Below are 15,213 nucleotides of genomic sequence, written 5' to 3'. Positions count from 1 at the left end.
AAGTTAAATCACCTAATAGCACATGCATCATATGTAATTTACTTTTTGATTAAATGTACAAATAATTAACTCATTTTGTCAATTTTATAAAGCTTGAAGTTGGAAAAAGGTGCTGTCTTAAAACTAGCTTACTTGAAGGAATAATGGCTTTTTAAAACAAAATTCCAGTAACATTCTAAATACAGTAATTTACTTCCATTTATGGAGATAACTCCACTAATTTATTATCAATGGAGATTTCCTTTCTAAACTGTCTAAACTAATATAAATATTTTGCAAAGGGAATAGTGATCAGCTATGTTTTATAAACTTTAAATTATCCAAAACACTCTGCCAACTGAACTATTAGCTTTAGGTATATTTGTCTATAAAATTGCCAACTACAAATAATTTCTTATAAAAGGAATGTCCAAGACCTCAATGTTCAAGTTAAAGCTGTGTTTGAGGAACATAAGAAGACTTTAATAATCGCTTCCCTATATATGTAATACACTGTTAATCAACTTCCAAGTTATACACAAATCAACGAGGGAATATACCTGGATAAAACCACCTGATTACAGAAACAACCCTTCCGAAATTTTAAGTATATCTAATTTTGATTTAAAATGATGTGCAACCATAATCCTGTAACTTAATGCCCATTTTTCATTTTGCAGAAGACTTGGTGCTTCACTTCACATTCACTGGATACTTCATGTAAGACACTGATAGTAGCCTTCAAAACTAGTACTTTACAAAACTTTATTTTATCACAATTCTAAAAGGCTAAAAAATGAATGAAAAACACACACATGCAGCCACTTCTTTATCCTTAGGGTAAGCTTTGTTTACGTAAATGAAAAAGAAACACTTTGCTAGATTCCCTCATCCCAAAATTAAAGAGGGGGCAAAAAGGCCCAGATACAATGCACAATCAGCTCACATCTTGGTAACATGAAATTAAGAACATTAGGAAAGGTTTCATTTGGTCCAATATACAGATGTAGAAAATAACCTTCGAAATGGATGTTAAACAACAAAAGGGCCCCATCACAGAAGTTAAATAATGCCTAGACACATAAGGAGGGAGGGAATGATTCTCAAATCTTCCGTTAAAAATCAGAGTGCAACATCTATATTTAAACAACTTTATTAACAGTCAAGCAGTGATTAACATTCACATCTATTATGTCACATCATACAAATGTAAATACAAAATTACTACAGTACAATATATATTCTCTGCATGATCCAAAATATTTGGTGGCCCCAAAAAACTTTCTTTAAAATTCAGCAGCTTATCAAAAATTAAAACCATATTCTATTTAAAATGAAGTTCTGTTAGCACAGAGTCAGACTTCAAGGTATATCAATTTAGTACAGCTTGAGAAGTTGCAGGAGGATGTTTGAAGGAAACATTCTAACATTGTGTGGCAGATACAAGAAACATTAGATTTAAAGCTTTTAAGCATAACTCATACAACCTAAGTTGTCAGCAGAAAGATCCAGTTGTTTTTACTAATACTAAATGACTAAATTATTGCACCCAATGTTAACAAAGTATTAAATTGAAAACTTTTAATATTAATTCATTTACAATATTTAAACTTATCTTTGCAAGCGACAATCTATTTAAATTTAAGTAGTGCCAAGTTAACCTAATTACACAGTATTTTTTTGTCGCTTACATAAAAATTATCCACTCCCTTAGTTTGGCTATATGCTCCGAGGAAAAACAACAGAAATATGGTGAAAGTACAGTGGTACCCCTTTATAATGCTGGTATTGGGGGGCCAATACTGACACCTAACTTTCAAAGCTGTCTAATCACTTTTATTGTATCATGTTCTCTCCCGGGATATGACTGGAAATCAGTATCTGAGACTATGAAATACCTAGACATGACATTCTGGGATTTTAGTATAAGTCAACTAAACTAGCTTAATTAAAAAAAGGTAAACAACTGTTTTGCCTGACCAATGATACAGTGCTTGGCAAACAGATTTGGCTAGGTTAAGAAAAAAATTAAAAAAAAAAAAAGCATGTTGAAAATGTTTTCTAACTTCCTTCAAATCATGCATACATTTTGCTAATTAAGCATCGTATAAAAAAAATCACAACTGTGGGATGCAAACCACAACAAATATGACAATTTGATTGTAAAATCAATTACTCTTAACAATTACACCTAGAGATTAAGAATTAGCACATATAAATATTAATTGGGGAAAAGCCTATATATAATACAAAGCAAAAAAAAAAAGTCACACCACATTAGAAAGCATACAGGTGAATAAAATTACCCTTCCATAATGTTTATATTTTTTTAAGTGGCATCAGAGATGTCTCAATATTTAACATAATATGTAATGAGTATCTGTATGCAAACTAAATTGGTGTCCAACTAAACAAGACTAGGTGGCATTCTTAGTAATTAACTGTAACTTTCTGGTGACAAACTACTCCAAGTCCCTTAATACTCTGTAAACCTTGTTAAAGATTTCACTGCCTATATTTCAATAATAGTACTAATAAGCAGTTGATATTGTTCCTTTAGGTTGTTCCTAGTATTTTTATTAGCAATAAACTCAATATGCAGTGCTGTATTTTTCTAAATTATTATTTAAAGGACTTAAGTTGAAATTATGCATGATACATTCTTCCCTTAGGAAAAATGATTTTGCACCGTTATGTTAATACATTCAATATGAATAAGATAGATTACCTATATGAAACCAATTTTTCCCCATCATAAAAGGTTATTATCTTAAATACTTAAAGTGTAAATTTAATCAGCCCAATTATCCCATTTCTGCTATGCAGGGTGCAATATGTGTTTGAGTCACTTGAGGGGAGAAAATCTTCCATTTGCCTATTCTTGTATAGCTAGTGAGAGGGTACCTGAGATGGGGGACCAAATCCTCCCACCTCCAAGTAAACCTGCAGGTAATTCCCCAACAAAGGTTTTATACAACTCCAGATGCTAATAACTGGGTAGGAAAAATTGGGCTAAATAGGAAGTTCCTCTATGAAATACATAAAAAACAAGTATGAGTTTAACAAGCATGTGCCCCCCAAATAAAAAAAGGGTACAAGAATTTATTCACCTGAGATAAAACTGGTATCTGAATATTTCATAACTGAGTATGCAAAGAGTTTCAATTAAGGAAAGCCAGTTTAAAATATACATTTGATTCTATTTTACAATATATGCAAGTTACTTCATAACAATGCAAAAAGTAAGAGTCTTAACAAAAAAAATATCACAGTGTCTATCAATGTTAATTACAAAATGAATGCTACTTGATTTTTTCTTGTAAAGATGCAATGGCTTAACAAAGCTTTTTAAGTTTCCACTTTTAAATGATGTGTCTATCTTGTCCATCGAAATCAAGTAGCAATAATCTAAAGCATCAGAACTGGCTCTTAAAAGAATTATTATTTACACATTGATTATTTTGAAAATAACCAACTAGAAAATGTACAAAATGATTTTTACACAGTATGAAGTCATTAGAGATTAGACAATATGAAAAGCAGACTAATTTCCTGAATACATAAATGAAAACCTGTGGCATTAAGTTCATGTACTATTTTAATTTTTACTTGGAACTGCCAAAAGATGCATTTAAATTATATCAAATACACTTTCTGTTACCAACTTAGGTTGATCAGCAGCTTTTGTTCACTGTTAGAATCCTTCAAAGAGGGAAGCTCAAACAGGAAAAAGAAGGCATATATAAAAACAGTAAACACTGACCTCCTGAGGTTCCTACAACATAAAAATATTCAAGTAGAAAATCTACATCACTTAGCAGCGGCTATTTCTGTAGTTGAGCACACTAACAGCACTTTGTTCAGTGTGTAAGGAGCAGATGAAGTAAGCCGTGCTTTTAGCATGCCAAGAGGCAGAAACACTGGAATGTAACAAAGACAAACTCACAATTCCATGAACATTCAATCAACATTCAAAAACTGTCAAGACTACACCACAAGAAGATGCTTTATATATATATATATATATCCCATGATGCAATAATTTGAATCACAACTATTAATGCTGAATCAGAATGGATTTTACTTCAAACTAAAACTTAAATGGCTTCTGCAAATCTCTGTGCTATACTATGTATTAGAAATATGGTTTAATTTAATTATGTAGTAATAAAAGGACCCCTTCAAGAGAATTGTTTCAATCTCAAATGATGGTAGTCCTATTTAAACATTTTTTTTCTATTTTAAAAGTATTCTCTTACTTCTGAGACCAGATTGGCAGCCCTTAATGGGCACAATTCTAAACATCCCTATAAATATGGTAAACGCTTGCACAAGTGGATTTATGGTCTAATCTAACAAGTGACATAGTGTTGCTTTTTATCAACACAGTTGTCACAATGAAACACAGGTCCAAATAACACTGAATCATCATATATATCTATATACCTATCCATATATATATATTTGTGTGTGTGTGTGTGTGTGTGTGTGTGTGTGTGTGTGTGTGTATAAAAGATCAGTTTTAGCTTCTGTTTGGAGTGAATTTGTCATTTCTATCTGAAATGCTTAACCAATATCTATCTTATAAAAATATTAAAGTCTGTATCTAAGGTGTTTCCCTCACCAAACTTTTAATAATTTGTAGCACTTAGGTTATCATTTAATAAAATAGTGACCCAATTTTGAAGGTTGAGAGATTAACTAGGAAGCAAAATTTAAGAGCTTTGAATGAAGCAACGGAATTCAAAAGCAAAAATGTCTCGTGCCTTTATGATCTAACTTACAATTAAAATAAAGAAAGGTGCTCTATCTAGCATTACTGAATTTTCTTCATTCAGTTTATGCACCAGATTCCAAGAGCACATTATTTACTGAAATTTGCAAAGCCAAGGTGGAAGTGGACAGAGGGAGGGAAAAGGAATGTGTAAAAATCTTGCTGCATGCTACCATGCATTTGAAACTATTTTGAAACAGCATTTATAAATTCACACTCACACAGCTCAAAACTTCAGTGCAATGGCTATATCATTCAATACCCTTAAAGAATAGAACCATGCAAAGAAGAAATTTCTTATAAAAACTGTTATCCAGTATTCATTCTGCAATGCAAAAGTGAGAAACTAAAAATTCAAAAAGGCTGTTATGGCTTAACATTTTTGTTGCAGATTAATTATGCAGCATTTGAAAAATGGAAAGGTGTGGCTTTGTCTCTGACCAGCAGAGTTAAAAGAAATCTCTCCATTTTCCTTCATCATCATGGGATACACTGTTCAGGCAATCTAAATTAATAAAGACTTGCACTTTCATGTGGACACAAGATCAAGTGTACCAGTTAGATTTTCACATTCACAGTATATAAGAAAATACACATGGAAGGAAAAGTAAAGGGTTAACTTAACAAGGATTTATTCACAGGAATACATGTAAGTAGAGAAAACAACAGAAAAGCTAAACAAATGAAATGAAGAGGATCCAAACCAACTTTCACTCTGTAGCTTTTAACTTGCACCCTTTGTGCATGTATCTAGGGCACAAAGGGCCACCAACATGCGCCAATACAGTGTAGGTACCCTGCATTACATCCATTAACTTAAACATCTCTTTTAAGATCATGCTTTGAACAACAAAAAAAAAAGCTTAGAAGGTATATGTTGAGTGGGAATGAACACTGAAATATAGCAATCATGTCATCAACTTCTATAATTGTCTTGACGTGCCAACTAACATTAATGCAGCCTTTACAGATCTTTTACTGTGTAACTTAGTTTGAGAAGTCTTGATAAAATCACTAGTCGTATATAACCATGCAGAAAGCACACCACACTGACAGCACAGAGGCAAAGGCTTTGCACAGGTATCTATATCAGCTGTCCACATTGTGCAGGTTACACACAATTACAATATCAATCTTATTCCTAACAGATCCTAAAGATATTTCAAGGCCTAACTGTAAACTACAGTACTTTATATCTAGTCTTAATAAAAATAAAATCCACAGAATCTTAAAAGGAAATTTAAATGCAGGGCTACATGGAATTGGTAAACTGCAACACAACCTGGCGCAACATAGGTAAATGAATACCAATCTCACTCTAAGTGATGCAAGCATGCTACTTTCCCACTAATTTAAATGACTTTCAATCACTAGGAGCCAGAATGCATGCCTGAACCTTAAACTGCACATTAATAATGCCTTGGTCTAAAAATTAAATCTAACAAAGTACAACCATCAAATTATATTCACTACAATAATGTTTTAAATGTAAGATGAAGATGTCAATCTTTAGTTTGATATGCCCCTCCCCATTTCTCCCACCCCCCACCCCAGAAAAGGAGTGACTCATTTGGCATTTTACAGGGTGCTTCATTTTGTTTGAATTTGTCTTGTTTTATTTCCAACTTCTTTTGGGGCACCTAAATTGTAACTCCCAGGAGCCTGCCTCTACCATGGGCAGCAAGCTCCATTTTAACTGTACTAACTTCATTTGTGTAGTTCTTCATTAACATGCAAATAACTAGGAATCCCATCAACTGGGAAAATTATGTAGAAAACCCTTATATTAAATTAAAAAAATAAAAAAAGCCTCTTTACTGTTTGTAACCCCCATTCTTAGGTTTCCTTTATTGTGCGCTAAAGAATTTTTCCTCTCTTTCTTATCCCTATGGTTCATTTATATGGTTCTTGTTTTGATACAATTCCCCATAATATTTCAGAATGTGCTGTTTTGTGAATAGATTCTCTTTTTTTGCTTCTTCACATCCAGTGCGGAGTTGTAATAGGAGACAGATTTCCACCCACAAAGGCTCCAGATGTTAAAACGTTTCCCAACATCGACTTAATACAGTGACGGCAACACCTCCCTCCCGCCCCTCCCAGTAGGGTTGGGATTGTACTGTATTCCCTACTGGTTTACCCTTCCCCCCTGTAAAGGGTAACATTTTCCCTGGGTGCAGAGGCTCCCTCATAGTCTCCCAGACAGAAGGACCTGTAAGAAAACAGAAATTTTATCTTACTAAATAGGTATTAGAATCACAATGTGTTTTTTTACCAGCTTAAAAATATATTTATGGCATATCCTAACGTTAATGTATAGTTCTACACAGGCTAACTCTCAAATAGAAGTTACCCATTGCTAGCAGCAATAACATTCCTTTATTTGCTTCTTTCAAAATTATGCTAAACTATCACTTCTTCTAGGCTGTTTTTTTTTAAACTGTCCCCTCCCCCATGTTATAACAGTTTGATGATACCTATGGACCTTTTTCAGAACAATGTTTATTACAAAGAAAACACTGATATAAAACTATCCAACCCTGTTTTATAAGTAAACACTGCCCTGAGGCGGATCAAAAATTATTTGCCCCTCCCCCCAATTTGGATAGCAATCAACTGTTACTTAGGATGCTAAACATAGCAAATAACAAGTATTTGCATCAACCCCCCCCAATATTCTCATAATTCTCCTACACATGAAACCCTTTCAAAGTAATTTTAACATTATATGAACCTCTAGGATTCAAAAACAAGAAAAACATCTTTATATGGTCCAAGAAATAAAAAGGGCAGGACCTCACTATTAGAATCTGTACCATAAAAATCTTTTTTAGTCTGAGAGAACAGTCTTGACTCTTTCTTATTCTGGCTACCTTATCAAAGGTTGTAAAATTCAAGTGAGATAATACATAAGAAAACAAATCAACAACTGCAAACTAGTCAAATGTAAGGTGGCATTAATATCAATATCATTTAAATGCATATAACATAGTGGTCCCTGGAGAATAAGAACAACCAATTATACTTATGAAACTTGACACATAAGACACCAACAGCTATTTCATAAAATACATATACATATATTTATTTTCCACCACTGGAGAAGTGGGGAAATAAAAATAAAACCTCTTGTCTTTCAAGAAAGGCAAGAAGGCTGCAAAAAAGACAAGGTAAAGACAACTTTGCCACCTTCACTTAAAAGGTAAAACAGTGGCATATCTAGATTCAATACACCATTTATTTTGTATTTATTCTCCATGTATTTTTCTCCAATAGAATTTAACCTGCTTAAGAATTGGGATTGTTTTAATCCTTTCATTTATACCCCCATTACCTAAACAGGACTTGGTGCACATATAACTCCCAATTATTAAATTAATAAAAAGCTCTTATTAAATGCTTGCTGATTGATGTTTGAACAATGTATCACTATGCTTAATTTAGAATTGCTAGCAAAATGAGACAGATGACATAATGAGGCTTTCTATGCTATATTAATAGATGCTCAATATGAAAATAGCTGAGATGTCCATATTCTAATACTTGAATGCTGTGAAGTCGATAATCTACCCCATCTCCTGAAGTCCCATGCTACGAGTCACACAGAACCTAGCACCCTCTTGTAGCTGAGCTTCTGGTCTACATAGCTCATCATTTTTCAAAGTAGTTATATCTAAAGGATTCTGAGGACATCAAGAAACTCCTACAATTGGGCCTGAAGGCAGGGATTAGGCTTTTCTCATCTTCACATTTATGAAAATTACAACACATCTATTTTTACTAAACATCTAGATGACATAGCTGAGACTCTCAAAGGTTAAATTAACAACCCAACACAAAACGGAGATCAAGTCAATCATATAGGTGAACTCTACCCATGAGATTTCTTCTGGAGCTTTCTCAAGGTGACTGGTGGCTCCATAATGCAGAGGGTACCAAGCGTGGAGTTAGGGAAGGTTTGAATTCAAACCCTACCTCAGTCACTAAGTGGGGCCTGGGCCAAATTCCTTAACCTGCTTACCTCAATTAACTGTAAAATGGGGATCATTTAACACTGATTTTACCAGGTTATGATGATCAAATAAAAATATCTATATAGTGCTTAGCATAGGGCTTGGAACATAGTAGAGTTCAATAAATGTTTATTCCCCACTCTAAATACTTCCCCCAAATCCATGAAATTCAGCTTATTCTCGTTCCCATTGACATTAAATTCTATGTTATGTATCCTTAATTGGCCCTATGAAAAAGGCAAATTTATGTTTGACTACTATAAATTCGAGACTGGTAATTTTGAAGGATTAATTCTTTATCTAGAGCCAGAAAAGTTTACTAGTTCCATGAATCTTCTGTGTTCTAGTTTCTAAGCAAAGAAACAGTTACTGCAAATTTAATTTTTAATTTTTCAGATATGTGAACTCAAGCAAAAAAACTTATGAGAAGCTAGACCCTCACAACAATCATGGGTGATAGGTACTATTGTTATCTCCTTTTTAAAGATGAAGAAACTAAAGCAGACAGTGGTTAAGCAACTTGACCAAATGTCTGAAGCCAATCTGATCCTAGGCCTAGTGTTCTATTCTTCTAGCTGCCTTGTAACATATTATCCAGTTGAAACCCCTTATTTTATAGATGAAGAAACTGAGAGCCTAGAAAGATTTCCCAACGTCACACAGGTAATCAAATGGTAGAGCAAGAGTCCAACTTCAGGTCCTCTGACTTCAGTCACTGGTCTTTCACTAGACCAAACTGCTCTCCTACCTGTGTACTCCTATTCCCATGTCTTCACCCCCGGCTTAGTCCCTATTGGAAAGTTTGAATAGGGTTCTGGGATTAGAAGAGTAGAAATGTCTAACCAAGGATAAGGGAAACCTTTCTTTTAGGATTATGAGGAGTATAGTGTGCTTCAGATGAGTGCTCAGGCCAGGTAGATGACTGCTTGGAGACTTCCTCAATTTATGGCCCTTTAATGAAATATTCTTCTAAAAAACTAACTTAAGTATGATCCACATGCTTTATAACTTAAAAAACTTGAGAAACACTGCATTCAACCATGTGTGTCTATATTCCTACCTCATGAAACACTTTGTCATCTTTTGGGAACTTACCCCTAATCATGGGACTGCAGCCTAAGTGCATGAGATTAAACTCCATAGTAAGCTGCAAGACGCTCTTTTAAAGGAAGAGGAAACTGGTCAGAGAAACGCCTCCAATTTTCATCCCCAACTTGATTTTTAAATCCATGAAGGATCTGTAGATAAGAGAAAGCAAACTCTAGTTTGTTAGTTTCTAAAAGTTCCATACTACTAAAAAAAATTTTTTTACTGATTGAAAAGTAATTACTTTTCTAACCTTTTTGAAGTTGTTGTGATACGGCTTGACTTTATTGCAATTTCTTTTTTAAAGTAAAATTTAAAATTCCTTTTTATTGGAAAATTTGAACTACCCCTTCTTTTGTGTGTGTGTGTATTTGGCGGGGGGGTTGGGGAGGGGGTGTTAACAAGATTAGGATTGGAAATTATATCATAAAAATGGCCCCTTTAATGGCATACTAGATAGCATTTCAACAACAGTGCTACAACATAAAATCTGTATAGCTAAATTTACTTGGACAAAGCTTTCAATAACCAACACTAATAAGAAATAATATATTCTTTTCATATTAAAACACAATTTGGTCTGGTGGTTACTAGATTTTAATAATTTTACTATTATTTAGTAGCAACATTGGCCAATAGCATTTTTTACTTTTCAATTATTCACAGCCAAAGAAATCTGTTGGTTAGAAAAGAAAACTAAAAGCCACCATAAGGCTAGATAATCTTGCTATTTAAATATTAAAGACAACTTCTGCAATCATAAACTAGCTATTTTGAAAACTAAATGCTATACTGAATAGAATGGATGACAAAGTATATGAGCTACTACCCCAAAAAAACCCCAAATAGTATAATTATAACTTCTGATAGTTGATAGGGACTTTAAATTAAACTTCAACTAAAACCATAACTTTTAATTTATTTTTGTACAAAATGTGTACTCTACAAGAAAACTAAATTTAGAAGCAAAACCGCAAACTAAGTTGGGATTTGGAGAAATAGTAAGATGAAGATATTACCTTACAGAACATGTCTCTGAGATCATCTTTTGGACTAATCCAAGATGCAACAGCATCACAAAAAAATATAAAATCCTGTAATGTGAAATGATGAAATATGATTAGGACCCCAAATTATATTTTCACTTAAGGTATCAATTTAACATTACCAAAAAATCCAATTTTAATAAACTTCACAATAAAAAAGTAAAGAAATAGGCTAATGGTGTTAAAAGCTAACTCTAAAAAAATCCCAAACCTCTTCTAATCTTTTGTTTATTACACTGCTCCCATTTTTCATTGTTGTAATTGACTGTGCTCTCCCTCCTTTTCCACCCCCTTTGTATTATTTCACCTAGATTTTCCCACAGTCATTGTGAACTTTAAAAAATTTCTTTATGCTACACTCTTCTGCACTGATGTTAGTTAATGTAGGTATTTCCTAGGTTTCTAGATTTTTGTCTACATAGCATCTTTACAGATGTCTAGTAAATGCCCAATATGTATGATGAACTGAGAATATTAAGGAAAAAAAGAGAAAACTTGCTATCTTCTATTAAGGGCTACTAACAAAAAATAATTTTCTCATGGTGAAAATATCATCAATTGATATTACTAGAGAAAAGTACGAGAGTATACCTGGTTTGCTTGATATTCTACCAACATCTATTTTTATCATTCTAGTTTATTCTGAAATTTGTTTTTGTTTTAACACCATTTCAACATTTTCATTTTAATATTTCATTTGGTTCTTTGAAATGTTTGTTTTTATATAAACCCATAAATAGTTGTCACCGTTTCTGATTTGAAAATTTATTCCCTGTGAACATTATGGAAAATATGCTACATTTTATCCTGAGGTTTTTTCCCCTAAGTACTCTCTATATTTGTAGAAAGAGATCTAACACCTATCATAGAATAGTGGCACAAGCCATGTACCAATTTAGTTTTTCCTTCTCATTTTTATCTTGGCTCAGTCAAAATTAATTTATTCATTTCATTTTAGATAAAAGTCATACCACACTAGTTTAGCAATATAATGATTTGTTTTCCTCTCAACCAATTCTAAATTTAACAAAATCTAAAATCCTTAATTAATTAAATCCCATAGGGTCTTAGCTTGTGCTAAAAATCAAGCAGATTCACTAGGAATTAGGACTAAAACCATCAGTAGCTATTAAAATGACAAGAGAGGCCCCTATTGAATCAGCTTGGCTTTGAAACCATGGAGTGAGACACAGTGATTAACTCAAAAGTAAAAAAATTCCAATTCTGAATCCTTCCTTTGATGCTAGCTCTGCAATTTTAGACAACTCTTTTAAACTCAGGCCTGTTTCCTCACTTAAAAAGTTAATAATGTCTGTAGCATCTACCTCATAAGATTGTTATGATCAAATGAGATTAATAGGTAATGCAGGAGCAACTAGGTAGCTCAGTGGATAGAGAATCAAGCCTGGAGATGGGGAGGTCCTAGGTTCAAATTAGGCCTCAGACACCTCCTAAGTGTGTGACCCTGGGTAAGTCGCTTAACCCCAATTGTCTAACCTTTACTACTCTTCTGCTTTGGAAAGTAAGGGTTTAAAAAAAAAGGGTAATATATTCTGCAAATCTAAAATTACTTTAGTTCATTTATAATTTTCATTGCCAAATGGTGGCTCATAAAAATGTATGGCAATCTATTTGCCATTTTCATTTAAAGGACCTATAAAGTAGCAATATATTCCCTGGGAGTTAAGGGCTGTTTCATTATTATTTTGAAACCCCGGCATCCAGCACACTATAAGGCACACAGTAGGTATTTTAGTAAGTAATTTTGTTGATTAATATACATGCAAAAATAAATCCTAAAGTTACTGTAAATATTGTAAAAGACACTGAAATTTATTATGAAATAAAAATAACATTCTCCTTTTAAAAATCTTTAAACTAGTATAAAAAAAATCTCTGTATCCAATTTAATATGCCAATGGACTTGAGATGAAGTTCAGAAATGAGCAATTGGAATGAACAAGATGAATTCTTTGTTGCTTCAGCACTGAGGCTTATGATGTAGGGGAAAAAACACTTCAGGGATAGTCATTTTTTCAGAGACAAGTTAGTATCACACTAAAAATTATATAAGTTCATTTGACTATAAGGGAAGAGATGAGGAAAAATTTATGACATTTTCACAGAAAAGGAAAAAACTACCATCCCCAATATTAATACAAACACAATATTGATCAGATCAACATAGAAAATAAAAAAACAAAGCAAACTGTTAAATTTGTATATATACTGCTATTCATTTTTTAAAGCTCATTTCCTATTAATGAGCATTTTCTTCATTCTTTAGTAGCATTTGGTATCATAATGCTTATTTGAAATTTGAGTTATAATTCCTCATTTATCCCACCTGTAATTCAGGCATGCCACAAAAATGATGATTTCAGATATAAAAACCCACAAAAAATGGCATTATAAATTTAAGTAATTTAGGCAAATTTCAGAAATTTTTAAATTTTATTAATATCTTTATTATATACATATCAGTAAACAATTTATGGAGTGATTTTAAAATTACAAATGAAAACAAAATTTTAATATCTAACTTCAACTATATCAGCAGGACATACCAATCATTTTCACAACTTTTGCATCTGATTTCTTAAAGTTAATTCAAGATAATTTTATTAACTTGGGTATACCACACATCATGACAGATTTAAAACTTAGATGTTAAGTTGCTATGGTTGAAAAAAATCCATCAAGCCTACAACCGACCTGGTAATAAGTCTTTCTGAAATTAGCCTGAATAGACAAATAGTTCATCAGAACAAAAGCCTCCAAAATCCAAACAAAGGTCTGATGTTGAATTGAACTCCACTGCTATGGCTTTCTAGAATTCTAGGTTATTAGGCCCATGGCACAGTGAAGCATCAGAGTAGAAATTTAGTTTGACTCATTTTAAAAAAAGAAGGGAGCCCCCACAGAATTGTAACATTATAATCCATGGTTAAAGATATCTAATATTTATTTGGCATTTCCCATCACCTCTACATTATTTTGTTTCTAAGACCATCCTAAAAGTAAGTCCTATAAATTCCTTGCAAACAAAGATTGCTAAATTATTTGTGCTTATATCCCCAGTTGCTTGGCACACTGAATTTATCTTACAGCTTTCAAACGATGGCCTTATTAGAACTGTGAATCAGGAATTTAATTTGAAAAATTTATAGGATTACGGAGTCAAATTTATAGGAATACAATTAATTTCTCAAATGGCAAATTGTCAAAGGATCTGAACAAGGAGTTTTAAAGATGAAGAAATCAAAGCTATCAATAATTAAGTTTTAAATGACTCAATTAGAGAAATGCAAATTAAAACAACTCTGGGGTGCCACACCTCATCCCTATCAGATTGGCCATACTATTTTTTTTCTTATTGGTTTATGTTTTAATTTGGGGGTTTTGATATTATATGAATATTCTCTTAAATAATGACCAATATGCAAGTATGTTTTACATGCTACTACACGTCTAACTCAGATTAAATTGCTTACCATCTCTGAGAAGGAGATGATTTGGATCTTATAATTTTGGAAACCCATATACGGAAAATTGTTATTACGTGTATAACTGGGAAAATAAAATATCTTTGAATTAAAAAAAAAAAGAAAAAATTTTTTATTTATAATGAATCTGAAAATGTCTTATTTTTAACTTGTTTGCAAAGAAAACTCATTCCTAAACTGTTTTGTATAATTTTAGTTGTTTTGATATTAGAAACAATTTTTTAAAAATCACCACTGAAAAAAGTTGTATATTATTATTTAGCAACTGGTAGGTGGAACATTACAAATAAGAAAATTTTGAGTAAATAGGCTTACTGATGTTAAAATACCAGAATATTCTGAAAAGCTCTATACAGGGTTCAAAAAACATTTTAAAGGCATAATTTAAAATACCTATAGATATTATTTAACTTTCATAATGTGTTTATTTCTGCCAAAGTCTCTTTTACCATAAAGCCTTAATTCCTTATTCATTTTTTTTTAAAGATTTCTTTTTGGCAGGGAAAGGGACAATCTATTGGGAAATGAAGACAAGGGAAAAAACATGTCAAAAGATAATTCTGAAGAGGTTTACAAAATTCAAATAGTTTAAATTTGTCTAAATGGATGTTGAAACTGTATGTATCAAATCAATCAATGACCAATCTAGTTTCAAAACTAGCTACAAAATGATGCTTTCCACATCCTGGATACAGGTACACAAAGCCAAGTAAATTACAAATACATAGCTCTCTCTTATACACACAGCATCCATGCACCTTTGTCTTTTCTTACACTTAAAAAAATAACATAAGGTGGCTCAGTGGATT

The 15,213-nt window shown here is 32.5% G+C and overlaps 1 protein-coding gene across 1 annotated transcript in view; it reads right to left on the bottom strand.

The window, feature by feature from the left end:
• Positions 1 to 1,116: 1,116 nt before the first annotated feature.
• Positions 1,117 to 15,213, bottom strand: part of TNPO1 (transportin 1) — a 77,449-nt gene continuing 63,352 nt past the window's right edge. The window contains exons 22-24 of the mRNA XM_016431342.2: positions 10,872 to 10,946; positions 9,862 to 10,004; positions 1,117 to 6,965 (exon numbers count right to left, since the gene is read on the bottom strand). Coding sequence (XP_016286828.2) covers positions 9,897 to 10,004; positions 10,872 to 10,946 — 183 coding nt within the window. The 3' untranslated portion in view covers positions 1,117 to 6,965; positions 9,862 to 9,896. The remainder of the gene's footprint in view (positions 6,966 to 9,861; positions 10,005 to 10,871; positions 10,947 to 15,213) is intronic.

Source organism: Monodelphis domestica, chromosome 3 (assembly GCF_027887165.1).
Source record: "Monodelphis domestica isolate mMonDom1 chromosome 3, mMonDom1.pri, whole genome shotgun sequence".
Lineage (NCBI taxonomy): Eukaryota > Metazoa > Chordata > Mammalia > Didelphimorphia > Didelphidae > Monodelphis > Monodelphis domestica.
Note: the sequence above shows the minus strand (reverse complement) of the source record. Positions and strands in the feature narration are given on the sequence as shown.